The sequence below is a fragment of the Camelus ferus genome, chromosome 23, assembly GCF_009834535.1.
Source record: "Camelus ferus isolate YT-003-E chromosome 23, BCGSAC_Cfer_1.0, whole genome shotgun sequence".
In the NCBI taxonomy this organism is placed as follows: domain Eukaryota; kingdom Metazoa; phylum Chordata; class Mammalia; order Artiodactyla; family Camelidae; genus Camelus; species Camelus ferus.
This window is the reverse complement of record NC_045718.1, coordinates 14,142,395-14,168,778: the sequence shown is the minus strand read 5'-3', so window position 1 is coordinate 14,168,778 and position 26,384 is coordinate 14,142,395. Positions and strand designations below refer to the sequence as shown.

At 53.3% G+C, this 26,384-nt stretch overlaps 2 protein-coding genes across 2 annotated transcripts; both read right to left on the bottom strand.

Moving 5' to 3' along the window:
* Positions 1 to 465: 465 nt before the first annotated feature.
* On the bottom strand, positions 466 to 8,679 carry OPTC (opticin). The gene is made up of 8 exons (XM_032466731.1): positions 8,586 to 8,679; positions 7,248 to 7,455; positions 6,382 to 6,517; positions 4,714 to 4,872; positions 3,782 to 3,984; positions 2,368 to 2,463; positions 1,717 to 1,907; positions 466 to 826 (listed from the first exon to the last, which is right to left on the bottom strand). Exons 2-7 carry the CDS (start codon positions 7,446 to 7,448, stop codon positions 1,737 to 1,739), a joined length of 966 nt encoding a protein of 321 aa, XP_032322622.1. The 5' UTR covers positions 7,449 to 7,455; positions 8,586 to 8,679; the 3' UTR covers positions 466 to 826; positions 1,717 to 1,736.
* Positions 8,680 to 11,906: 3,227 nt separating this feature from the next.
* PRELP (proline and arginine rich end leucine rich repeat protein) lies at positions 11,907 to 25,163 on the bottom strand. The gene is made up of 3 exons (XM_032466714.1): positions 24,986 to 25,163; positions 17,300 to 18,285; positions 11,907 to 14,501 (listed from the first exon to the last, which is right to left on the bottom strand). The coding sequence occupies exons 2-3, from the start codon at positions 18,267 to 18,269 to the stop codon at positions 14,326 to 14,328; spliced, it is 1,146 nt and encodes a 381-aa protein (XP_032322605.1). The 5' UTR covers positions 18,270 to 18,285; positions 24,986 to 25,163; the 3' UTR covers positions 11,907 to 14,325.
* Between the last annotated feature and the right edge of the window lie 1,221 nt (positions 25,164 to 26,384).

Here is a 26,384-nt window from a genome sequence, read left to right as displayed (position 1 = left end):
ACAGCGCTTGGAGAGGTGCCAGACAGGCAGGGGAGGCAGATAAATGGGTTCCCTTCCATGTGGGTCACACCTGTCCATCCAGACTTGGGGACCACCTGGGACCTCCAGTGGTTGCCTTGGCAAACTCCTACGCCTTCAGGTTTCAGCTTAGACATTGATTCTTCAAGGTCTCCTGGACCCTTAGACTGTGTCCCCTCTGGTAAACTCTCACAGAATTCTGTAATTTCCTTGTAGAGCATTTATCATGAGTTGAATGGTGTGGTTATTTGTCTAACACGTGTCTTCTGCTCTAGACTAAGCTCTGTGAGGAAAAGGACTATGTCTTTTGCATGCCATCTGCACGTGGCAGGGAGGTGGTCAGTAAAATCCCTGCTGAATAAATCTATGAATCGCTTGCCTGACCCCTTTAATGCCTCAGTCAACACCCGATGTCACGCACCCACGTATGACACCCCCTTGCCCAAAATGTCCTTACAAGAAGCAGGAGAAGGGTGACATCTACCCTCCCATTATAATTCAAGGAGCAAGGTGGCTGGGTCACAGTTGTCTTCCCATCTTCCTAGCACAGCAGGCGCCACCTGGAATCCAAGGTTGCAGGTGCGTAATTGCTGTATTTATTTATTTATCTTTGCACAGGGCTGCCCCCTGGTGGTTAAGCATGGAAGAGAGCGTGGCCAGGAACCGGCGGGCTGAGGAATCCCAGCTCAGAGGCTGGTCCCTGAGCCAGGAATAGGGAAGTGTCACAAGGAAAGCATCCAGGTGGAGACGCCCGTCAGCTCTTCATCCTTATGAATGGCTCACTCCAAATCTAACAGGAAGCCCTGGGCTAGGAAAAGCGAGAAAGGTTTTAAAAGCTCAGTAGAAACCCCACCCTTCCCCCAGTGGGGTGGCCTGGAGGTAGGGGGGCGGGCTAGTTTAAATAGCTAGTCTTTCTTCTCAGTGGTGTGCTGGCAGACCCTTAACAACCAGCTCTCTCTCTCTCTCTCTCTCTCTCTCAAAAAAAATCTTAATGTGTAACATTTACTGATTTCCATGGCATAAATACTCCCACCACGGCCAATTTCAAACTGCCAGTGTGATGTCACTGGAAGCGGAGCTGGGGAGAGATGCGCAGTACAGTGTGTCCCCCAGACAGACGCCATGGATGTAAATACGTTCAAGCACACGACTAACAGTAAAACATGATAAAATAATTGGGAAGTGATGAGGATGGACGACGTTTGTTTTCAACATCATGTATTCAATGGTGAGTGTATATACTTTAATTTTTAAGAATAGCTGTGTTTAACAACTGGCCTGCAAAGTTCAGGAAAATGTAATAACCAGTTCTTTCCAGCCTGGTAGTGAGAGTGGGCTCCAGCACACCACTGCTTCTCCCCCTTCCTCCTTGTCTTTCTGTCCCCCTCCCCCCTTACATGGTTTTCCTAGCATTCTGTGTGGGTAGGAGGGATGGCAAATACGGGAAAGACCTTTATGCAGACCTTTTTGCTATTCTCTGTGCCAGAAGCTGTAAGGTGTTAAGGAAAAAGGATGGAGAAAAGCAAATGTGGCTCCTGAAGGTCATTCGCTGTATGGGGTAGGGGGGAGCGGGAATTTTTGTATTTGGATCACGAGGCTGATTGACGCCTGGATGAAAGACCACTGTTCAGAGACAGGGTCCGGGCCCTTGGGCGCAGGAGGCCCACGCCCTTGGCCACGGTCCTCGAGGGCTCTTACCCGGGAAGGGGGAAGGCGCTCTAGGTGAAGCGGCCAACGGGGAGCCGGGGCAGGCAGAAGTAGGCGCTGGCGAAGAGGCTCAGGTTGATGGGATTGCCGTCCAGACGGATGTCTTCCAGCCGCCTCCGGGTGTGCTTGTGCTCCTCGGGGTCACAGAAGGTGTCCCTCTGCATGGTCTCTATCAAGTTATTCTGGAAAGGACACGCTGACAGCTGCGGGCCTGGAGGGTCTGCCCTCAGCCCAGCTCAGTCAGCTTCTCCTACCAGCTCTGCCTCCTCTTTACAACTGGAGAAACCGAGGCACAGAAAGCCAGCGTCCACACTACAAGAGGGGAGGGGAGGAGACCCACGGAGGATGGATGGAGGGAGAGGAGAGATTAAGAGGGATGAAGGGGAGAGGAGAGACGGAGGGTGAGGGAAGGGGGAGAAGGAAGAAGCCATGGGGTGAGATGGGAAAAGGACAGGGAGGGCGAAGTGTTTTAAGAGGAGGAATTAGAAGAAATTAAACTGAGGCTGCAGACACTGATCCGAACAAGACCCACTGACGCACATCTTTGGTTGGCTCCCCGTGAAGGAGATCATTGCTGCCTACAGTCTGACCTCCACCCCCTGTGCTCTGCTCCCCGCCCTTGCTCCTGGGGAGCCCACTCACCTGCAGGTGTAGGGAGCGCAGGCTCAGGGGCAGGGGCCTGGGGATGGAGTCCAGCAGGTTGTCAGCCAGGTAGAGGAACTGCAGTTTCTCCAGCGCCTGGCGGGGGGGGGGGGGCAGGCAAAGGGGGTGGGAGGTTGTGGGTGCTGTGGGGCCCTGGCAGGGATGTGACCCTGTTCGTTCGCTCAGGGTCTCAGTCATGTGCCAGGTTCCAAGCTGGGCACCGTGGGAGGGGGGCAAGGAGGTGGCAGCAGGGGGTACAGCGGGGGACAGGGGAGGCCAGCTCACAGGCACTGCCTCCCACTGGGTGCACAAGGAAAAGTCACTGCTAGGGAGGCGCCAGCGTTTGGGGAGGGAGAAAGAACGGGGAGCAGACAAGGGGCAGGGATCTTTGCTATGAGAAGGAGTTTTCCCCAATGAAATGTCTCCAGATGCTCAATCTGGAGCAGCTATGGGAAGCGCAGCCAGGAAGTATTCCGGCCAGCCGAATGAGAGTCCCTGGCACACCTGGGGCAAACCGCGTGCGTGCCTGACGGAGCTGGGTGTCCATCTTGTCCACACCCCTCTTCACTTCCTCACCAGAACTGCTCCCAGGGCTCTTCTTAGCCCTGAGGAGTGGGCCGCCCCGGGGAGCCACGTGTGTGCCAGATGTTAACCCTCCCCATGAAAACCGGCCAGCCAGTGACCAAGCAGCTGGTCTCTCTTGAGAATCTTGATCATGGAAGGACAATGATCAGTCAGCTAGCAGCGGGCTTTGGAAATAAAAGGATACGAGTTAAAGCTGAGGCCAGGATGACTGCAAGTCAAGTCACCTGTAAGTCAGAGTTTCAGGGGAGCAGATGCTCAGTGTGTGCAGGACGTTGGTGCACAGAGATGTGAATGCAGCAGGTGCACAGAAAGAAGTCAAGAGACCATGTGCCCCAAAGAGGGAGACGGAGAGTGGCTGACATTGGTTTCTGACACCACCCAAGCCTGGGGCCCAGTAACAGGCCCAGGAGGTCTAGTTCCCTTTTCACAGAGGTTTCTGGGATGGCATATTGTATTTTGAGGGGGAGGGTAATTAAGTTTCTTCGTGTATTATTTAGTTAATTTTTTAAAATTTTGTTAGTGGTGGTACTGAGGACTGAACCCAGGACCTTGTGCGTGCTAAGCACGCTCTGTACCGCTGACCTATACCCTCCCCCTGGGATGACATGATTGTGAAACACCCTTTCCTTGAATGAGAATCAGTTTCCTGCAACAAAAAGAATCTTCAATAAAACAAATGGGAATAGATGGGGGAAAAATGGGGTTTGATTTTTGTATCCCAGCACAGCGTTGGAGCTGAGATACCCCATGAGGGCAAGGTGTGCGTGTGTGTGTGTGGTTGTGGGCAGGGGTGGCAGGGGCAGGTGGCAGGCCCACGGCCCTGGCTCACCCTGAAGGCTTCAGGCTGTATCCCTGAGCTCTGGAGCCGGTTCCGGCGGACGTCCAGGACCTCGATGGCTGCGGGCAGCGCAGGCAGTGCTGCCAGCTGGTTCTCAGGGAGGATCAGACCCTTCAGAGCAGGCAGCAGGCGGAGGGCATCGTCCTCGATGGAGGAGATGAGATTGCTGGAGAGGTCAATCCTCTTCAGTTTGGCTAAGAGGTGCAGGGTAGAGCAGAGAGATGCAGGGCACACCATCTTCCCCTGCCGGAGCTGCCTGTGCCCGGCTCCCTCCCTCTCAAAAAAGGGGATGCTAGCCAGCCACCTGCCTGTCCAGGTCAAAACCAGAAGGAGTAACTTTGTAAACCTAGGAAAGCCCTCAGACTCCGCAACACTCGCCCTGGTGTTCTGTCCTGTGCGGTGGTTGCCCACCTCGGCTTGGCTTGGAAGAAGCTTTCTGAGGGTAAAACCCCACAGGCCCAGGGTTCCCTGGATCCATCCCACCTCCACCTGTCAGTTTACACGAAAGGACACAGAGGACCAGGAAGGCTGTCAGTAATCAGTGGCAGAATGTGGCCTAGAGACCCGGTCTCCAGATTTAGCGTGGTCTTGTCCAGAGGCCGGGAGGGGACGGAACTACAGTTGCTGGGATTTCCTGAAAACGTCGGCTTGATTGTACCTCCTCCTCCCCAGCTTCCCAGAGCCACTGGGAGAACAGATAAGAACAGGTCACTTCTGCCATCAAAAGCCTTCAAGGAAAGGAAGTAGAGAGACTTGGAGCTACTTCCATTTGATCTCTGGAGAGACTGAAAGCTAGCAGGGAAAGGCCAGCCCAGGTGGGGCACCCGTCTGCTGACTGTTCCCTGGGGCTGGGTGGCAAGGGGAAGAACCCCGGGGGCTCCCTCTGCCCACCCACTCTTTTCTTCTGCCAGGACATGACATACTCAGCCCTCTGAAATCCCCGGCCCGGATCCGGCTGATGCGGTTGAAGCGGGCGTACAGGTAGGCCGTCGTCTGGGGAAGGGGCGGGATGCTCTCCAGGTCAATATCGTCGCAGTACACGGAGGAGCCAAGGCACACGCAGACCAGGCAGGTGGGCAAGCCTGCAACAGGTGGTGGGCAGAGCAAAGGGAGAGCCCCCCTCCAATGTCAGACCCCCTTCAGCCTCTGGGACCAACGACCCTGCCCCAGGGAGTGTCTGAGCCATGGCCTTCCGTGTCCTCTTGGGTTGCTGCCTGGACTGTCTGCCACGATGCAGCAGGCAATGCTGTTGGCCACTCCCAGCCTGGCACTTAGCCCTGGACCCCTTACAATCCATGCTCACTAGCGCCTTCATCAGACCCTGGTCCTGTATAGGTTTCTCCGGCCTATGTGGGTGTTTCTAGGCCATCTATCAGACTCTTTCCCACAGGGCTCCTCTCTGATCTCAAATGGTGCACTCAAAATGAAATAAAGCTAGAATTCAGTGGAATGGCCCACGGCTGCTGGCTCTGCTCTCTGCCTTGTGGGCGAGGAGTTACACACGTTCTGTGTGGCTCCAAAAAGCATCGTAGAGCCAAGGGAGAGTGGACGCTGTCTGCCCAGCGTTCATTCTTCCTTCTGATGGTATCAGCACCTTGGTTTTCTAGTGGGAAACACACCCCCCGGCTCATGACCAGTGGCCACGAGCCTGCAGCCAGGCCACTGGACTCAGGTTGGCTTTACAAAGCTGGGAAGGTTTTGCTGAATAGGCAGGAGGTTTCCATCTCTTGTGATTACAAGGGACAGAGATGACTGGAGACACCGTTAGCCCAACTCACGGGGGAGCTCAGTCGGCGTTGACACAGACCCAAGATGAAGAGACAGCTCTTCTCCACCAGTCGTGACCAGACAGTGTGCCTGGAGCAGAGAGGCCCCAGCACCTTCTCATCCCCAGGCCTTGAATGGCAGGTCCAGCTGAGGCCCTTTCTGGTCTCTTTAAGCCTGGGAGAACCCAGGATCCTGACCGAAGTGTCTTCTCTCCTGATACCCCAGTAAGCTCTGCCCACCCAAAGTGAACATCTCAAGAGACTGGGACCTGAGAGCAAGGAAGTCAGGAGCTAACTGCATCCCGCTCCGCCTCAGTTCTGATCCCCAGCAGGGTGCTAACCCCTTCCTCCAGATACCCCAGCATCCTGGGCTCCAGGAGGGCTTCCGGGAGGGCCTCAGGGAGGGGGAAACTGCTAAGGAGGGAATTCCAGCTGACAAGCAGTGTGACTGCTTCATTGGCCCCTGTGCCAAATGGCAGCCGTGAAGTTATTTATTCTTCTCTACAGGCTTTTAATTGTCTCTAATCTAATTACCACTCAACCTGCTCCCCCAGCGGTGCTGTTAATTAAGGTAGGTGGCTTTGCTCAGCACAGCAGAATTCTTGCACTCCTTTGCCTCCTGGCCAGTACGTGCGCTCAGACAGAAGTGGCAGGGACAGCCAGCCTCTCCCTTTGGTTTTTTCCCCTTCTCTCCCCGTGGGCAAGGGCTAGCCCTGACCCCCCACTCCCTAGCCCTGACTCCACTCCTCCTTGGTGCCCTGGTGCTGGGTCACGGCTATGTGGCCCACGACCCGTGGATATGGGGGCCTGTGCCCGTGAACGCACCGTGGCTGGTCGGCGGTGCCGGCAGGCCCAGCACAGTGGGCCTGGCCACTGTGGGGCTTGAAGGGGCTGTCCCTGGAGCCCTCGTGCTCTGAGCAGAACTCATCCCAGTTGAAGAAGCCAGGCTGGTCCCTTTGACCTGGAAACACAGCACACGATAAGCCAGCTTTTGCCTGAGAGGGACTTCACTCTGGACTCTGGGAACTTCAGCAACCAGTTTCATAGACCGAGAGTCACTGTGGAGAAGGAGGGAGGGGCGGCAGAAGGAGTGAGCAGGGCCAGGACCTTCTCAGCATCGGGTCTCACATCACAGCTGGGGAAATGGAAGCCCAGAGAGGGACTGAGACCAAGGAGCCAGCTGGTGGCCAAGCTGGGGGAGGAGCCCGAACCCACATCTGCAGACTTCCCAGGACTCTCTCCCTCTCCCTGGCGCTGACCAGGCTCACACAGACAGCCGGCGAGCTCGGGCTTCAGAGCAGCCCCGAGAAGGCCAGCAAGGGCTGAGGAAGAGCTTCAGACTGAAGACGGTCTAAGAAAAGAGGGGCTGCGGGACTTCTTTTTCTAAGGAGACGGGAGACGGCTGGCGTCCCAGTGAGCGGGGCCTGGTGGTCTTACCTGAAGGTGAGGGGGGGGATGTTTGACTTCTAAGGGAAGTCCCACCAAATTTGCTAAAAACAAACACAAAAATGGAAGTTTTGTGCCCTCTGTCTGAGTAATATCTAAGTGGGTACTCTGGAGAGACAAGAATTCCCACCTCCGAGGAAAAGACGGAGGCCTGAGGCACCTGCATCATGGAGGTGGACAGGCGCCAGGCCTCTGGCTCCGCGTTTCTTGCAGGGAGGGCAGCCGAGCTGCTGCACACCGCTCACCTTGAGGAGCTGGTCCTCGGAGTCCGCGGGCTCATCATAGTGGCTCAGGTTAGCGAGGACGCCGTCCCCTAGACGCAGAGCTGTGTCGGAGTCCCCCTCCCCACCCAGCTGGCCTTCTCTGCTGCCCCTCTCCTCCTCTGGGAGAGACGCTGCTCCCTGCAGCATCAGGACCAGCAGGCTCAGGAAGGCCGGGGGCTTCATGGCGGGCCTGGGGGTGGGGCGTGGGATGAGAATGGGGAAAAAAATCACTTTGGTGTCCATTCCTGAGGGAGGAGCTCACAAACTCACCCCCCCTTCCCACTCCCACACCTGCAGACTCTTAAGCCATTTGTCACACACTCAGTGCCTTCATTGCGTGTGCACGCAACCTCAAGGCTGGGGCTACCGGGCCGGTATCTCCTGCCAGCCCCCCTCAGTCCACGTAAGTCTCTTTACATGCTCATCCACACACTGATACGTATGCGTGCAGGCACCTGGCAAAGGCTGGTTTCTCCATCTCAGCACAGACACACTCATGCATGTCCCCTTGTCTACATCCCTCGCTGCGAACTAGGCACACACTTGGGCATTTACAGAGATGCTCTCTCTTACACAACCACTCAGAGTACAGCCATTAGCCACTAACTAGATTTAGAGAAAATTCACCATCAAGGAGTCCTGTGGTTTTTAAAAAGGTTATTTATTCATTCGTGCTTTTGTTCAACAAACACGTGTGGGTTTCTTACTAGCCGCAGGCACTGGACTTGTCTCTGGGGCTGCAGAAACAGACCAGTGGTCCCGGCATTACTCCATTCATTTAAGCGACATAGGCTTAAAAACCTATTCCAGTGTAAAAGATAATGTTAGTTTATAAATAGATTTATAAATGCAGGTTTTAAGAAATGAATGAGTACAGGAACAAAAGAGCCCTTTGTGAGTGGTTGTGGGAGCGTGTACACAGCCAGAAAGTGTGTACAGGTGAGTTCAAATGTTCACCTAAGTTCATCCACGTATGCACAAGTGGGTCAGGGAATGTGTGTGGTGTGGGTGTGAGGAACCCAGTGTATTTCTGAGAATGCAGCCCCCTCCCCAGAGTTTCCAGTACATTCTCTCCCTTTCTTAATTTTAACTGGGCAAGGGGTTAAGCCCCCATCAGTAGCAAGAGGTGTCTCTTCAATTTACCTCCCATAACTTATTTCAAACCAAATTATATAATCTTAAAAAAAATCTTAAACAAATAGTCCTAAGACAGTTTACTGCCTCCCCACCAACCTCTCTTTGGTTTCTCCTGCCCAGTCCAGGCCCCCTCCCCTCATTGCTGTGCCAATGGGCCTGAAGCCTCAAGATCTTGAACCTTACCTCGTCGACTCTTCAAGTTCCAAGTCCAGCCTCAAGGCTTCCAGAGAGGTGGGGACTCCGATGGACAAGTCAAGACACACAGAGGGGCCTGGGTAGACAGCTGCCTGGGGAGGATGGGGGAGTTGGCCAAGGCAGGTGTGTGGCCAATCAGACTTCTCTTTTTCCTGATGTCCAGCTGATTCCCCTCCTCTTTTCTCAGCAGGTCCCCCCCATCCCACTCCTTTTCTTGGTTCCAGAGAATTTTTTTCTCCCTCCCTCCACCCACCCCACTCCCAGACCTCTCCCCACCTCCCATCCTCATCTTTTCCTCTCTTTCTCTGTCCATGCCCTCTCTCTCTGTCTGGCCCACTCTCTTTGAGGGGCAGGCAGCTCCCATCCCCTAAGGGGAGCCCCACCCCTCAGATTCTGTACCCTCCGAGAAGCAGCATGAGGGTATGTGGATAGGTGGGGCTTGCCTTTCCAGCTTTTTTCTCCTGCCAGAGAACGATGAGGCTTTGGCTTCACAGATGGAATCCGAAGATTAAAAGGCTAAGCTGCGGTGCTCTGATCCGAACTGCCACCCACCACCTGGAGCCCCAGTACGGAACCAGAACTGAACAAAAGTCACCGGAGGGAGGGAGATTCAAAGAGAAGGTGAATGGGGGATGGGGTAGGATTTGAAAGCCAACTTCAAGCTCTCTGATGACAATCGGAAGGAATAGACAGGAAGCTCTCCAGGTCTGCTAGGCCGGGCCCTAGGAAAAAGCTTCCTGATCATACACACCAGCAGGCATTGTGTGGGGTCCTTGGGGGGCTGAGGGGAATCCCCCCACCTCCGTGGTCCTGTACCAGAGACGTGTTCATCAGGAGAGACTCTGCTTTCTTTGGTGCCTTAGGCTGCTGCAGGCCAAGCCCTTGCTGAAGGCAGGGGTAGGGGGCTGAGATGTCGTCCCCAAGATCCTGCCAGTCTGCACACGTTTGCCCAGGTCCTCAAATGATGCTCCTTCACCCTCCTTTCTCCCACTGACCAGATACTGAATTCCAGCTGCAAGGTCCCCCTTAAGATCATTTAATCCAAAACTTTCATTGTACAGGTGGGGAAACCAAAGCCCAGTAAGGTGAGGTTACTTGTCCAAGGTCACACAGGGACGGGCCCAGTTCCCAGATTTCCCGACTCTCGGGCCAGAGAAGTCACCTGCATTCATACGACCCTCCCCGTCTTTGCCTCATCCCGTGAGTCTTGAGACCAGGTGTTCTGGCGCCCTCAGAACAGACGGCCTTGGCAGAGCTCAGCTCTGCCCTGACACACCAGGTGAAGGTGCAGAGCTAACAGTCTGGCCCAAGGGGCAGGGGCTTGGCCCACAGTGTTCCCGGGCACCAGCGGGTCTGGAGGGCCTTCCCCAGCCCAAGCACCGGGTCACCAGAGCAACACTTGTTCCTGTGCCATTGACAGCGCCCTCCCACCTGGGGAGAGACAAAAACAAGGGCTCTGCTGGGTGGAAGGAGAGAGCCCCAGAGCCAGGAGGGCGCCCAGTGAGCAGATCGACCATGAAGCGGGCTGTCTTCCTCTACTTTCTCTCCACAGCCCGGGCTTCGCAGCCAGATGCCTTCCCCCACAACCCCCCAGCCCGCACCCCCCACCTCCCCGCGAAGAATGCAAAAGCGGCTGTTCATTCATTCCCCTGCAGTCTGCTCCCACTCTCCCTCCCACCTTCTCAGTGGTGCACCCCCGCCAGTACCCCTGCTACCCGGGCTCTAACGAGGTGCCCCCTGCAGTCCGGACTCCCCAACACGCTGGCAAGCCCTGCGTCACTCGCGCAGCCGGCTTCAGGCGCGCATGCGCCGACTCCCCCACCCCCACCCCCGGAACCCAGCCGCCTCTGACGAAGGCTGCGCATCCTGGACCCTCTCCCAGCTTCTACTCTCCCTTTCACAAGCACGCCCGTCACCCGCTCTGGTTCCCATGGATTTCGGGGAGGGTCCATGGGATGTGTATGTGTGACTTGCGTGGGAACCGTCTGAGCATCGTGCTGTTTGTTCCAGGCAGCTCCGCTCCCACGGAGCCCGGAAAGGGGGGCGGGAGGTGCGGGGAGCCGGTCTAATCCGAATCTCATTAGGAGAAGCACGAGGCATGATGATGGAATGGAGGTGGCAGGCCGTGGGGACAGAAGTCTGGCCAGCTGACCCTGTTGCTGCCCCTTTCGAGGGCAGGGAGAGAGGCGAGGCTGGAAGTTTCAGGGAAATTGGGCTTAGGGGCATATTCCCTGCTGAGGGCTTGTAGCCACGCGACCCTGACTGGGACGTGTTCTTCGCCCTTCCTCAGACAGACACACAGATACACCCACACACACCCATACATGGTACACTCCGTGTCTTCCAAACCTTTTCTTATGCTGATTGCCTTCCCGTTTATGTGCTTTTTCCTCGTTTCCCACCTGGCAAAATCTGATTCAAACCTTAAGACGCAGCTCAAATGATAGGGGCTGTTCTGTTTCTCCCAGGCAGGGGCAGCGGTCCTGTCCTCCACGCTCCTTGTACTCGGCATTGTTGCAAACACTGAAGACATGCAATGACTAATTCATGGATTTTTCCCTTTAGCAAGCTATGAATTCCTCAAGGGCACGGGGTCTATATTACCTCTCCTTGAATTCTTAGCTGGGAACCTTGCACATAGTTGATACCTGCTGAAAACTTGCTGAATTGCACTGAAGTGGGAATTTAGGAGGCAGAGTGGGAGGGATGGAACAGCATCTGGCAGTTTTCATCCGAAAGAAGATGCAGTAAGCCGGGAGGATTACTGGGTCGGTTCTGGAACCAACCTCCTATCTGGAGAGAGAGTCCGGTGCACCTGCTCTTGCCCTTCTGTGGACATCTGCGTGACCTGTAGACCACTCCAGATGGGGTGGCTTGTCCTTTGTTCTCCACCCTTAACATCTGCCACGGTTTTGTGTGTCTCACCCTACACGTCCTCAATTAGTCTGTAAGCTTTTTCTGGTCAGGAACGCTGTCTGTTTTTGTGTGTTTCTGTATCTGGCTCAGTCCTGAGAATCTGGGAGACCCTCAACAATTTGGTCTCTGTGGGTTGAAAGAACCTGAGGCTTTGGCTTCAAATGTAGCTGTCAGATTTCTTGTCAGATTTTAGGGAAGATGTTTCATGACGGTTGTGAGTTTGGGGGAAATTCACCAAGAAAAGTCTGGAGTCATTTTCTAAAGTTTCCTAAGAATAAGGTCCTTTCTCCACCCATCTTCTCAGAGCAAGTAAATGGTGGAATGCTGGGGGAGAAGGGCGGCCAGATGGCTTTAAGGTACTATTCTCGACTTGTTCACATTGTCAAGTTCAAGTTGGGCATTTTTCATATTACTTTATTTCCTCTGCTGTGAAGCGTGTTGGAATGTAAAGTTGTTCCACAAAGTTAACGTGGTCTGTAAGAATGAATAGATACATGTACAGAGTACACATATGCACTTACTTGCACACCTGTATATGCAAATGCCAACAGCACTGAAGGAATGAATTTGTGTACGGAGGAGGGGGCCTCCTTAAATCCAAGGGAAACCAGCACATTTTGTGTATGGTGAGGGTGGCGATGCTGTAAAGCCAATGTAATTTCCTCTGGTTTACAGCTGCAGAGAGCAATGGAGGAAACAGACATATTCTGGTGGGGCAATGGGATGAGGATGATTGCGTTGCTTAAAGAAAACTGTTCAGGTTTGCAGGAGCAGGGGAATGACTCCTCCGCCCCAGGGAGCCCATGGAGCATGTGGGAAGGGGGGCTTATCCAGGCCATAGCACCAGGTTGCTTCCAGCCACAATACTATATTGACTTTAATCAGGAGCCTTGGAGAAACCAGCTGCAGCTAGAAGGAATGAAGCAGTTGTGTGGGAGCATGGGGGAAGGAGGCTGTGATGAAATGGGCCCCCATTTCTGTAAATTAGCAAAAGAGAGAGGTGAAAAAGAGTATAATAGGAATTTCTTGAAGCTGGGGACCCAGCTTAATCCAATTTAAGAATCTCTGAACTTTTTCTCAACCCAACTTGAGAGTGGGCCCTGTATCCTACTCATTTCTAGAACATTCCCCACCCCCCCCCACCATCATACACTCAAGGCTCTGTAGAGGGGCAGCATCTCCGAGAGGAAGTGAAGGGGACAGCGGAGGTGAGTCAGCCCTGCGGGATCCAGGTTCCACCTGGGGGCCTGTCACAGTGCTCACCTGGGCCAGTGGGGAGCGTGGGAGCTTAGAGGGAAGGACCGCCCATACAGGGAATAAATTATTGCAAGGGAAGGGGATAATCCTTTGTACTTGGCCTGCATCAGAACATGGTCTAAAGGGCGGAGCTGCATACAGGAGCAGGAGAGCTGGAGCGTCCTTGGAGGGGCCTCATCCACCTCCATCGTTGACAGATCTGGAAGCTGAGAGCAGAAGGGACCCGCAAGGTCAGACAGCAGATGGGAACAAACTGTATCCTCACCTGGGTTCCTGCAGGTTCCCCACCTGCACTCATTCATGATGGTAATCAGGGCCCCCCCCTCGACGCCCCCGTATCTTTGTCCCCTTTAGACCCCAGAGGAGATAGAGACCATGTCCATGGCCCATGGGTCTCAAGTTGGAACCCGAGGCCAACTCCTTGACACCAGTGAGAGATGTGGAGCAAGACAGGAGCCAGCTGTGACCTGTACCGGCCACCAGGTGTCACTGCTGTGTCTGTCTTAGAAGGAGAAGCCGATCTGCACGAGAGGCAGAGGCTTCTGGGAGATTTCCAGGTGCTCCGCCCCTTGCGTGGGAGCTGCTTCCCCGGGAGTGGAAAGGATTGGGCCATCCCCACTGATAGACAACAGATGGTGGGGCGAGGTTGGTGGCTCTGTACCCTCCACTGTGGACATTATGTTCCCCAGGGCATCAGGGCTCCTGTCCAGAGTGGCCAAGGATGCTGAAAGATTCATCTGCACTCACCAGGGTCCACCCTGGGGCCCTGACTCCCACCCCTCTCCCACTGGCTGATTCCTAGTTTTTTGAGTCATCCTTCTTCTTGACTGTTCCTCCCTGCTCTTACTCTTGGAATAGAGAGGCCCAGCCAGGAGGCTGGGTGCTGAGAAGGGCCCCATCTCGTTCCTGTGAAGAGAAGGCCGGATGCAGGCCCTTGTGCAAACCCCTGACCCTCCACCCTCCCTCGGCTGCTCCCTTGCACTTTCTTCTGGAGAACACAGGCTGGCAGAGAGCCGGTGAGACTTCTGGAGCCAGCAAACGGGGCGGTGGAGCGGCAGTTTTGGGAGGTGGAATCCTTGGCCAAGGGGACCCGGGTCGCTCGGCCCTTTGGGGCCAGAGTTGCCCACGATGAGGGGTTTCCAGCAGGACTTTCCAAACCTCACCTCCAGGCTGCCCCTGACTGTCTTCTGTTTGCTTTGGCCAGGACCAAGATCCAGATGTCAGTCCATGGCTCAGACTTACCCAGGAGTGGTGAGGGGAGGAGGAGAGAGAAGAGAATATGAAATCTTTAGACACACATCTGTGCTTGTGGGGCCAGAAATCTGGGTGTGCAGGGGGTGGCTTTGAGCTGGGTGGACCAAATCAAGCCTTTAGGAGTCTTGCTCTAGAAGCTGCGGCTGCAGCAGAGTATGTGGCTTGTCCCTGCCTCAGGAAGATGGGATAAGAAAGGCGAAGCTGGGAGCAAGAAGAGGAGACAGAGAAAAGATGATGGGCACAGGCGCCTGGACCACCGCACTCCAGTGCGGTCGGAGGCGCTCCGGGGGTGGAGTGAGGCCTAGATGACCACGGACTGCAGCAGGCGGAAGCACATCATGAGGTCCAGCGGGATGGGCGGCTTCAGGTAGTTCCCATCCAGCCGCAGGTAGCGGAGGTGTGGCACGTTCTCCAGATCCGAGGAGAAGTCGTGGAAGGCGACTACATCGTTGGGGCAAATCTGGGTCCCGTTGATTTCTATGGAGAAAGAAGGAAAGAAGTCAGCAGGAGCGATGGGCAGGGGGTCAGGACAGACAGGGCTGGAGGCAAAGACGAGGAAGGAGAAGAGGGTGGACGACTGAGGATGACGGCTCTGGAGTTCTCCTTTCTGGAACTGGCTGACTTTGGGAACATATGACCACGAATGAGTCGACCCCAGCCTCCTGCCTCTAATTACTCATTTGTAAAATGAATTAAGTTGGAAAGGACCAACAATTGTTGTTGGAAATTCACTCTGAGGAGTCATGGAGGAAGTCAACTTGGAGCTGAACCTTCAAAGACAGGATTAGCACCTGGGGATAGTGTTCTGATGGTGTAACCTACATGAATGAGGCTGTGGAGGCCAAAAAGCTCATGACAGAGTCTGGGAATAGTAAATAATACAATGTGACGTACTAGGGAGAGTAAGCTGGGAAGGTGAGTCATGGCCAGCAATTACGGTAGGCTTTCCAAAATGTCACCAGGGATGGGGGCTTTGGTTTCCAGCCTGAGGAATGGCATTGGGCAGGACTGCTGTTATGAGATAGGTAGTAGGATAAATGACGGTAGGGTGTAGCATCCTGGATATTAAATCTGGAAGGGTCCTCTGATCAGCTTTATACAGTATAAAGATGAATCTAGCTACAGCGTGGAGGAACAATGGGTGAATGAAGCAAGATCTGAAGCCAGCAGGTGGATGGGAGAATGACTCTGGAGGTTTCCTGTGAACAGGATGTGAGGCATGAGCATGGACAGAAGATGGTTACATTAACTGAATGAAAGATTGATGACAGGAAGAGAAAAGGGGGACTGGGAAGGGCATGGGGCCCTAGAACGTGATGAACCTACAGAATCTCCAGTGATTACTGATTCTGGGGAAAGTAAGCTGGAAAGGTGAGTTATGGACAAATTTTGGTGGGCTTTCAAATGGAAAATGAGTTTCCGTTTGCACCTTCTCGTCTTACTAGAGGATACGAGGTACGTCATCTTCTAAGTGATGCTCTTCGTTCTCCCTAAGCCTTGCTTCTCCTGTCATCTGTGGACTGTTGTCGGTGTGCCATTTTCCTTCATCTTCTTCCTCTTCCTCGTCTTCCCTCACTCCCCTTTCTTCTCTTTTTAACATGGGAGAAGCAGGAAGAGCCCTGACACTGCCGGATTTTCTTCCTATGGCCTTTGGGACTTTGGACCATCATTTCCCCCCCTGGTGCTCAGCTCCCAGGTCTGTGAAACGGTGAGAGTGTGTGTGAGTTTTCTGTCTTCCACCTCAGGAGGCTGGATCGCACCCCCTGCATCCTATTCTACAATCTGGGCGAGATCTGTAGGCATTTATTAATCAAGTTATCTTTTCCATCTGTAATTTTGGCTTCTACAGCCTCCTAGAGGTAATCTGCTCCATCAGTTTACGACCTGCAGGGGACAATCAGACACTTTTCCCTCTTCCTGAATTTGTTTCTTGCAAGATTTTAAAAAGCCTTCCCCCACTTTGTGTAATTATTGCAGATGAGTGAACAAGACTCTTCTATCCATGTTCTTCAAGACTATAGAAATTCAAAAAGCTCCCTCTGGTCCTTTGGCTGGAAACTGGGGATTCCAGCATGATTTTCAGAGCGCCCCTCTTTCCCAGGGTCTCCTTCATCCCTACAGCTGCTGCATTCCTTGTGTGGATGTAGCCTGATTTTGTCTAGGGGTCAGACAACATTCTCTCTCTTGTTTATAAACTTTGTTATAAGTTATAAACTTATAAATGTTTGATGCTCTATTCAGAGTTCACATTTTCGATTGAAGCAAAATTGTGACTTCCAGCCTCTTCTCTGGCCTAAAATTTTTACCCCAAGCCCAGGACCCTGTAAAGCTTAGGCAATCCTGCCTTAAACGTACTGTCCTATATGACTGAAGTCTTGCAGCTTTCCAGGTAGACTTGGAAAGCATCCCCATTCGGACATGTTCTTCTGGCTGCCATGTTTTTAACCAGTGGTATGCCCTGAGTATACAGCTCTGTGTATGCTTTTTACAGACTCTTTAAAACCTAGGCTCAGGCTTGGGAAGAAACTTCCTCTTACAGCTGCCAGCTTCTGCAGGGGACAGAAATGTCCTGGGCCTGTCCCCAGAGTGGGCTTTTTTTTTTTTTTTTTTTTGGTTTTAAATTTCACTTATTATTTATTGTTATAGAGAGAATTACTACAGATTAAGGAGATATAAAAATGTCTTTAAATGATATTAAATAATTTAGTTTGCCATCTTAAAATGTATTTAAGTAAAATGAAAAATATGCTTATAAAAATTAGCTATACTAACCTTGTTTTTTGTTTATTTGTTTTTTTCCAGAGTGGGCATTTAAATGTCACCATTCTGCTTTTAGGAGAATGTCCAGGACTGTATTCCATGTCTACCCTACCTATAGATCTGGAGGGCAAAGAAGCTGGGGCTGATGAGAAGGGGTGGAGGAAGAAAAGCTATTTACCCTCCAAGTATGGTATTCTGTGCACTTTCTCCAAATTTAACTGTTAAATCTCACGTCGACTTTGTGATGGAGGGTGTTACTGCCATGCTCATTTTATAGGGGAGGAAACTTCCCAGGGAGGTGGAGTATCCTTTCACGGTCACACAGATAGTAAGTGGTAAGACCAAGACGTGAAGACCAGGGCCAAGTTGGGTGCTTTTTGCAACTCCCACCAGGTCCCTGCGAACCGAACGAACCGAACGTGTAGAGGCGGGAAGACTCTCCAACCTCCCTCCCTGGGAACACGCCCACCCCAGCCCCGCCCCGCCCCGCTGACCCCAGCCCCGCCCCCACTCACTCTCTATGCTATTGTTGTTGAGGTACAGATGCTCCAGCCTGTTGTTGATGGCAGGCACGTTGCTGATCTTGTTGTGTGACAGGTGGAGCACGAGCAGGTTGGAGAGGTTGAAGGAGTTCTTGGGGAGTCCCCTGTCTGAGAGCTTGTTGTAGTTCAGGCGAATGAAGGCCAGGTTGGGGAAGCCCTTGAAGTACCCACTGGGGATGGTCTCGATCCTGTTGCTGTCCAGGTAGAGCTGGTGAATGGCCGTGGGGACCTTGGGTGGCATCTTTCTCAAGATGTTGTTGGCCAGATTGAGCTGCATGAGGTTCTTAAGGCCCTGGAAGGTGTCGGGCTTGAAGACGCCGTCACTCAGCTTGTTGTGCTGGAGGTCCAGGAGCAGCAGGTTCTCCAGCTTGCTGAAGACGCCGGGCGGGATTCTGGAGATCTGGTTCTGGCTCAGCCTCAGCTGCTCCAGGTTCCGGGGCAGGGCGGAGGGCACCTCTTCAAGCTGGTTCTTCTCCATGTAGAGGAACACCAGGCTGGGCAGTTTCTCCAGCACCTTCTGGTCTATCTTGCGAATTCGGTTGTTGTCCAGGTTGATCCACCTCAGGCCGGAGGCATTCCTGAAGGACTCCAGTGGGAGCTCAGTTATGAAGTTGTTCTGCAGGTAGAGGTAATGGATGCGGGATGGGATGACCGGGACCTTTCGAAGGTTGCGGCTGTCACAGTAGAGGGCAGACGGGAAATCAGAGGGGCAGTAGCATTCCCGGGGACAGTCAGGAAAGACAGACGGAGGGCCCGGTGGGAGGGGAGGAGGCAGGTCTGTAGGCTCTGATGGCTCATGGGGCTGAGGAAAGCTGGGTGTGGGCCTGAGTCGGGGTCTGGGCCGGGGCCTTGGTCTGGGTCTTGGTCGTCTTGTTGCCTGGCCTTGGGCCTCTGAGGCCAAGATGAGGACAAGTGGGAGGAGCCAGTAGAAGGATGACCTCATGATCCAGATGATGCACCTGCGGGGAGGAACACAGGAAGTTATCAGCCTGCCAGGCCTCAGTAATGAGAGGACATGTCTTTACAGCTAGAGTTGGCCAGGATGGGCTCCAGGGGAGCTGTGGGAGGGACCTCCGGAAGCATCTCCTTGTCTGCCTGCATCCAGCAGGTGAGAAAGTAATGAGGGCTTGAGGGTCTGCATCCCTTGCCCAGGGGCCTAGCCCCTGAAGGTGCTAAGCCTGCTCTGGAGAGTGTGAGCCATCCTGGCAGAAAGCCCACTGGGCTGTGAATCAGGAGTCCTGGGGTTTCCTGGAAAAGACCCTCAGATCCCTAGCCCCCCATTTCCCTATTTGCAGCATGTGAAACTCACCCCTGCCCTGATGGGGGGATGTTAGGACATGTGAGCTGTATGTGAGATGTTACATCTGGAAGTGTCCTTAGAGATCCCGTAACTCAGTGGTTTGCAAACTGTGCCCTCATTTCTGTGGAGTCCCCCTGAGGGAGGGAGACCGAGGGGATGTTCATGGGCACCCCCAATCCACTCCCATGCCAGCCTAAGCAACCTGTGTTTTTGAATCTGTTTTATATATTGAAGTTTAGCCAAAGCATTCAGTTGAAAAAAAAAAAGTTGCTTTGCTAAAAATGTTTTGAAATTCACCAATCAAATCCAGGCTCGACTATTTATAAAAAATTGAGTACTGGAGGGAAAGAAGGGACCTGCCAAGGCCAGGAAGCTGTTTAACAGCAGACCTGGGACAAAACCCCAGGGCTCCGTGGGCTCGTGGAGAGCGTGGGAAGGAAGGAAGGTGCTGCAGTCAGCCCTGCTCAGCCTCGGAGGGGCAGAGGGTGTCTCCCCACATCTTCCTTGCACACGCCCTGGACACCCGGCCTGCATGCTCTCACACACACAGCACTCCTCTGCCTGAACCATTCACATAAGCAAACACGCGGTCTCCTGTCCTCTGCGTGTGTGTGTGTGAGTCCCCATAGAGAATACTGAGTGTGGGAAGGAAGGAAGAAAAGAAGGAAGGAAGACAGACGAGGAGGGAGGAAGGAGGAAATTGTCCTGCAGCCTGTTGCTTCTCCACCTCCCTCTGAGGTGGTCCCTTCCCAGGCAGGCCTCTCCAAGGGGGGTCCAGGACTGCCATCTTCCCTGGGACTCCCATCACGAAGGACCTTGCAGCTAGATTCCTGACTTTATCTCCAGCTGAGGACGTAACAGTCTTGGGGATACACCAAAAGAACTGAGAAGAGAAGACATTCATTGTAAAACTAAACTTGAGTCTTGTTACCTGACTCCATGCCACTTGTAAGTCGTGAGCCATGACTTAGTATCTTACAAGTCCCAAAACCTTCTTGAAAATAGCACAGCCGTATTGCACGTAGACTTTGAAGGAGTGGGTAAAGCGTTAGTGACTAAAAGGAAGCATCTTTAGAAGCCATCCGATCTCGGTGACCTTGAGTTTTCTCGCCTGGGCATTTCTTTATTTTCTGACCACCCAGAAGCCTGACAATAAGCAAGAGATCTCTTGCGAGCAGCCCTGGCTGTGGTTCCCTCTGTCCCTTCATTGCTTTTGTCACCAAAAGCATCAGCCAGGTACTGGGCCCTGAGGTTAGCAGAGCTCCCTGCAGAAGACCGCTCTGGGAGGCACAGTGACTCAGGCAGCTGGTCCTTGCAGGGGGCCTTTCTGGGTGGCTCTGAGCCCGGGCAGCCCCTGGCCCCCTTGGCAGGGGTGACGGGGGCACAGGTCAGTCACAGCTCCTCCTGGCAGGCCTGCCTCCCTCGCCCTCCGTCCACGGTGAATGCAGGCCTTCCTTGTCCCCCATCTCCCGCACCAGACCTTTCGGGAGCTTCTCTCATCTTCCCTCTAGTCCTCTGACCATCTGCACTCCAGACCCCTGGGGGCTGGCCAAGCTCCTCTCAGGGCGAGGGGCAGTTCCCGGGGAGCAGCTCCGTGGTCCTGCTCCGTGGAGAAACTGGGTTTGTTCACCTGCCCTTCTCTGAGCCCTGTGATGGAACCACTCTGTGTGTGCGTGTGTGCGCGTGTGTGTGCGCGTGTGTTTGTGTGCGTGTGTGTATGCAGCACGCTTCTTTCTTGAGGAAATAGCGTTCGTTTCTAAGGCTTTTCTCATCGGGCCTTGCCCCTTCCTGCTAGAGCTTGACCAGTCCCCCCGCAGCCTAAGTCACCAAACCAGAATCTGTGACAGACTGGACTCCAGGGGAATCACAGTCCTTCCCACAAAGCCCTAAGCTCTCTGTCTTCCAGAACCTTCTGTCCAGTCATAAGCTCCCTTAGGGTGGGTCATAAGCATGTGTGATTTTAAAATTTCTTATCCCTTTGCAAGCACACCTCCCCACCTCCCAGCTTTCTGCTGGGCTGTGCCTACCGCTCAGTCAATGAACACATGATGACCACCTGCCACCACCGACCTCCCACAGCCCTGCTCACCAGTGTGGGCTCTCAAAAGTTGCTCATTCCTGGGGGAAGAGCAATTGTTTTGCCCAACCTCAAATTCACTTTCTCACTTAAGAATGTTTTCTAAGAGAGGTTGGAGTTTTTTGTTTGTTTTTTTGAGGGGAGAGTTAATTAAGTTTATTTATTTAGTTAGTTATTTTATTGGCGGTACTGGGGATTGAACCCAGGACCTTGTGCATGCTAAGCATGCACTTTACCACTGAGCTATACCCTCCCCCCATAAGAGAGTTTTAAATTCAAATTTCAGATCCAAGTATTGGAGATCTGGGCTTGAATCCTGGCTCTGACCCTACTCTAACTCCAGCTCCCCAACTGTGTGAGAATCAAAGGAGATCACGTGCGTGAAGGCATGCTGTTGAGCATAAAATCTCTTCACATGGCAGGGGTTTTGTTTATTCATTTTTTTGTTTATAAAAGAACACATTCTCTAGAGAGGTTCTGACTTTTAAAATGAGATAGCCCTGTCCCTGTTTCGCTCATGAGGTTCAGATGCATAGGACCCTTGCAATGGTTAGCCTCAGGGCAGGGCTGCGCAGAGGTCCGTATGGGTTTGCCAAGTCATTAGGGCAAGTTTAAGAGTAACTGGCTTTGTATGGAGAGAGCCTGGGGTTGGGGCCGGGCTGGGAATGAAGTTGGGTGTGTCTCCCTGACTCTACACTACTTTCTGGTGTTCTTTCTTGTCAGATTTCCCATCTAGCTGATCACCCCTGAGTCTCTGTGGCTTAACCCAGCCAGTGACCCCTCCCATGGAGGACAGGGCTGCCCCTGCCCCTGCTACAGGGCCATGCCCTCGCACATGGGGATGACCCTCTTTCTTTGCTCCCTTTTTTAAAAATTTATCTATTTTATTTGGGGGGCGGTAATTAGATTTATCTCTTTATTTCTGGAGGCAGTACTGGGGATTGAACCCAGGGCCCTGTGCATGCTTAAGCGTACATTCCACCATTTGAGCCATGCCCTTCCCTTCTCTGCTCCCTGCTTTCTGCCCTAAGCTTAGGCTTCTGAGAGCCATCCTGCTCCTTCTGTGTCTTCCTAAGGCCTGGAAGGGAGCCGGAAGCCAGGAGGATCAGGTGGTCTCTGCCCAGTTGTTAGCAGAGGAGTGAAGCAGGCCCACTCAGAGCCCGAGAATCTTCCAAGGCCGCCAAGCAGGGCTTGTGTGGCCCTGCGGCAAGGAAAGGGCTGGCATGGAGGCGCGTGAACCCAGCACGTCCCCTCTCCTGGGGGATGAGAGCAGTGCAGGCGCGAGCCTGACTGGGGCCGTGGTGGGAGAGCATCCTGTGCATCTCGACAGGGGGTGGGGGTCTCAGCCCGGGCCCCCACCGCCAAGTGACGCGACCCTCTTCTCAGCCTCAGTTTCCTTATCTGTAAAACGGGGAACAAAATCTTCTCCATCCCTGTCTTCTTTATCCAGCCTTTTTCCGAAGCAAGTGTGCTAAGTGACTTTAAAATGTGCTGCAGATCCAAAAGTGCTAAAAATACATGTAAAACTATCACGGAGAGACCATCTGTCTCCCCAGTGTCTAGCACAAGGCAACGTGTAAACAGAATGAAGCTTTTTTGGCTTCAGGCCACTAGTCCAGAGGAGCAAGTTTTCCATTCCAGGGGCCCGGGGAAGAAACAAGGGTGAGATGGCCCTCAGTCCTCTTACAGACTGTCACCTCACCATGTCCTTCTCTCTGCCTCCGTCCCCTAGCATCTCCACCCCCTGAAGAAAGCCTTCACAAATCTGATGCCTTGGGCGCTTGTAGATCTGGGTCTCAACCCTGCAGCTGTTTAGCTGGGTGCTCCTGAGAAATCTCTCCCCTCTACTAAGCTCCAGCTTCCTCATCTGTAAAATGGGCACACTAACACCTTCCTATCAAGTTGTTTTGAAGGTTAAATGAGTGAATGTGGGAAAAGTGAGTGCTGCTCAGTGAATGTTAAGCTGTGGTTGGCATTATCTCAAAGGAAGTAGTGTCTCTTTCCCTTCAGAATGGCCAGAGGTCCACCGGAAGGCAGGGGTCCTTGCAGGTGGGTACATCTCATGGACTTCCCCCAGCTCCTTCACACGGAGCGGCTTCTTTCCCTTTAGGGACTGAGAGACAAGACTAATTAGAAGCAACTAATTAAAGACAGCATAGCAGCTCTCAGCCATTTGGGGAGCTCTGCCCCTCCAGCTCACTGACCCTACTCCGAGCTCTGTGCAGTAGGTGAGGGATGCTGGCCGGGGAGTCCCCTTCCTCAGCGGGCCCTGGAGTCCCCTTGTGATCCATGACTTCTCCTCCTAAAATTTTTTTTGGCAAGGGAGTGGTTATTAGTTTCATTTATTTTTACTTATTTTTAGAGGAGGTACTGGGGATTGAACCCAGGACCTTATATGTGCTAAGCAAGCATGCACCCTACCACTTGGGCTGTACACTCCCCGACTCTCCTCCCAAACTTTTGCACCTGCCTTTTTGCCCCTTCCAACTCGCAAATGCTTCCCTCACAGGCCCAGTAAAGGGGGCTGCACCCCGGGGAGGGGGAGTGTGGACCTTGCTGCTCAGCTCATCCTCCGTGTGAGCCCAGCAGGACAGACAGCCATTGGGCAGGAGGCAGAAGAATCTAGAAGGGAAGGGGAGGAGCCCAGCGCGGTGCTCCTGGGGGCTCAGGGCAGGCAGATCCACAGGTGAGAGGAAACAAAAGCTCTTCTGAGCTATCTTGGGGGTACTTGCTTTCTGGAATGTTTCTCCGGTGATATGGCTGCCAGTGCTTGTAAGGACAAAGGAGGGGGAGCACTCACAGATCTTTCCTGACCCCTCGGGTGCTTGCTTACACTCTGCAGAAGAGGGTGGCCCATCTGGGACATTCAGGAGCTCCTCCATCAGACAGCCCTTGTCCAGAAACCGCACAGCCTTCTGCCCAGCTAGCACTGCCATCTCAACCCCGCACAGGTCTCTCTCAGGCCCCTGGTTCAAGTTCTCAAGCCCTAGCTGACCCTCAAGTCCTAAAACAGCAACAGAGTCCTGGGTCTCCAGCCAGTGGGTCTGGGCAAAGGGTCCAGTAGGTGCGTAAGCCCCCTACTACCCCCCCCCAGGTGATTCTGAAGATCATCTGTATTTGGGGACCCTGATCCGGCCCATGCCCTGTCTGCCTGGGGACAGCACGCTCTCTGTGGTTGAAGAGGAATGAGCTGGGGAGGTGGAGGGGGTCCACCCTGTTTGGAAACCCTTCCCCCTGAGTTACTGACTTCAGTTTCCCCCTCCTGACCGCTTAAGGAACTACTGTCTCTTTTTTCCCTCTCCCACAGGGACCCCTTGCCAGCTTGGGATAATTTCAAAGTGATTTTAAAGAGGAATCTTTCCTAGCTGCCTGCTGAAAAAAAATAAATAAATTGCCCCAGAGCTAGGAATTAGTACCTCCAAAGCTTGAAACAGGGTTTCTTTCTTCTTCTTCTTTTTTTTTTTCCCCAAATGTCAAGTGGTCTGGACCAGTGAGACACAAAAATCCAGAGCTACTGGGAAGACACTGTGCAGGTTGGAAAGCTACTTTTCCCTCTCCCACCCAAGGAGGTTCTAAAGAACCAAGAAATGCTCCCAGAGCCTGCTCCCGTTCATCCCCTCCTGCTCGGCCTTGACTCTGGACACATGACTTTCTTTTGGCTCAGCCATCTCAGTGGGAAGACGCACTTTCTTTTTCACAGTTGAGGAGCGTGTGAGAGGGAGAGAGACAAGATGCAGCGCGTGTGTGTGTCTGCTAGTGTTTATTCACTACGTGGTCTAGCTCTGCGTGTCAGACGCAGTCAGGATGGAGGTGAATGGACAGGATGCCTTCATCCCGTGTGTGTAATTTGTGTGTGTGCAGGTGATGTGACAGTGCAGCCTCTGTGTGGCACGTGTGTGTGCCTGTGACAATGTGTGACACAACATGAAAGGTGCAGAGGAATGGGTTCTAGGATTGGGTTTCTAGGGGAACCTGATCTGTAGAAATAACTGTGTCCAGCACAACTGCGCGCCAAGTCGTCTGTACCAAGAAAGTTTAACTTTTGCAGCAAGCAGCTACATAGGTGTGGAAGGAGGAAGAGAAGGGGGAGGAAGAGGGTGTCAAAGAAATGAGGGAGACTAATTTGAGCTCCTTTGAAAGGAGAAAATTTTGGTGGAACGAAGGAAAGGAGGAAGGAAGGAAGGAAGAAGTTCGAGGTGAGATCAGTAACCTAGGATGGGCGGAGCAGGAGGAAACTGGCTGGAGGCAGGAGTCTTCCTCCTCATCCCCCGCCTGGGCTTACCTGCACCACCTGCCTCTCCTCTAGGTTCCGGGGGGGTTTAGTCTCCGACAAGCCTCCCTCCGCTTCCCCCCACCCTTCGGTGGAGCTGTGGCAGCAGAGAGCCAGCTAGAAGATCTGATCTCCCAGTGGTGTGTGCGTGCTTGAGTTTGCCCGGCTTCCCTCCACCGGATCCTATTGGGGTGGGGAGGTTAGGTTAGGGGGAGGGCGGGGCAGATCGTAAGGAGGGAGGGGAGGAGGGAGGGAGGGAGGAGAGAGGGGAGGGAGGGAGCTCGGGAAAGGAGGAATGACAACAATAAAGTCTTTATTTAGCAGCCAAAACTCCCAAAGACTTCATCCACACACCATGCCCACTAACAGACCCGTTTTTAATAACATTTCCTTCTGCTGCTGCTTTTGGGAGGGAGGTTGTTTGACCCATGTTTGGAAAACAAGCCAAGTTAACAGAGGAGAAGGAATGAAAAGCAACCTCTGTGCAGCGGAGAGCTGGATGGCTGGGTCCAGCCCCAGGCTGCTTCGGTCCTCCTCCTAATGACTGCCTTGCTTCTGATGCCTCCTGCTCCCCTGGTGTTAAATTCCCAAATGTGAGTCGTTGTGGGAGGTTTTCTCAGAGCAGTGGCAGCCCTTCCCTAAGCCACCTGCCCTAGGAGGTCGCCAGGGGAACGGAGCCCCGCAGTGCACGCGCTGCAAGAGGACAGCCTGGCTTGGCTGCAGGAGGGGTGCGTGAGGACCAGCGAGGGTGAAGTCCGGCCTGGGGTCACACCACCAAAGTAAGGCGGAATTCAGATGTGATGTCAGGCCTAAAGTCACTGTCCATGTGCACAGTGTCAGTGTCTTCTTTCAGCTTCTGCATACAGGTCACACTCAGAAGAGATCTGGGGGCTGTAAGGTCATCACACAAAGTGCGTGGGGAAATCCAAATGTCCCCTGTCCGTGTCATCCCTGAAGACCCATTCAAGTAACCGTTACCCCTAACAATCCTCCTCAATTTAAAAACTGCAGTACATTTGTAGCTAAATGTTAAGTAGCAGCCCATCAAAACATCCTGCTACCTCGTGGACTGCTTAGAAAACTCAGTGATATTTACTTTTTCTATCATCAGGTCCCCGGAGAGCCGCAGAGCCCAGGGACGGGGAGCTCCCTCCACCCCTCCCCAGTCTGGGGTAGAGGAAAGAACATTAAAATTAGGGTCAGCAGCCCTGGGCTCTGCCCCTTACAAGTTATGTGATCTTGAGCAAGTCATTTGATCATGTGGAGCCTCAGTTTCCTCATCTGTAAAATGGGGATAATCCCTACCTCACAGTATTGGGAGGTTTAAATGATATAAACGTGACAGCACTTTATAAACTAGGAAGACGTCAGGATTTAGGAGAGGGATTATGGTGAGTGGTGTCAGCCTAAG

Bases quoted from the DNA above. Each gene is read 5' to 3' on its own strand.
- PRELP (XM_032466714.1), bottom strand. From the start codon at position 18,269: ATGAGGTCATCCTTCTACTGGCTCCTCCCACTTGTCCTCATCTTGGCC. The intron at 14,502-17,299 runs GTGAGTGGGGGC...CTTTCTCCATAG, and splicing joins CAACAACAATAGCATAGAGA to AAATCAACGGGACCCAGATT.
- OPTC (XM_032466731.1), bottom strand. From the start codon at position 7,448: ATGAAGCCCCCGGCCTTCCTGAGCCTGCTGGTCCTGATGCTGCAGGGA. The intron at 6,518-7,247 runs GTGAGCGGTGTG...CTGTGTTTCCAG, and splicing joins CCGAGGACCAGCTCCTCAAG to GTCAAAGGGACCAGCCTGGC. The intron at 2,464-3,781 runs GTGAGCCAGGGC...CCCCCCCGCCAG, and splicing joins TACAGCCTGAAGCCTTCAGG to GCGCTGGAGAAACTGCAGTT.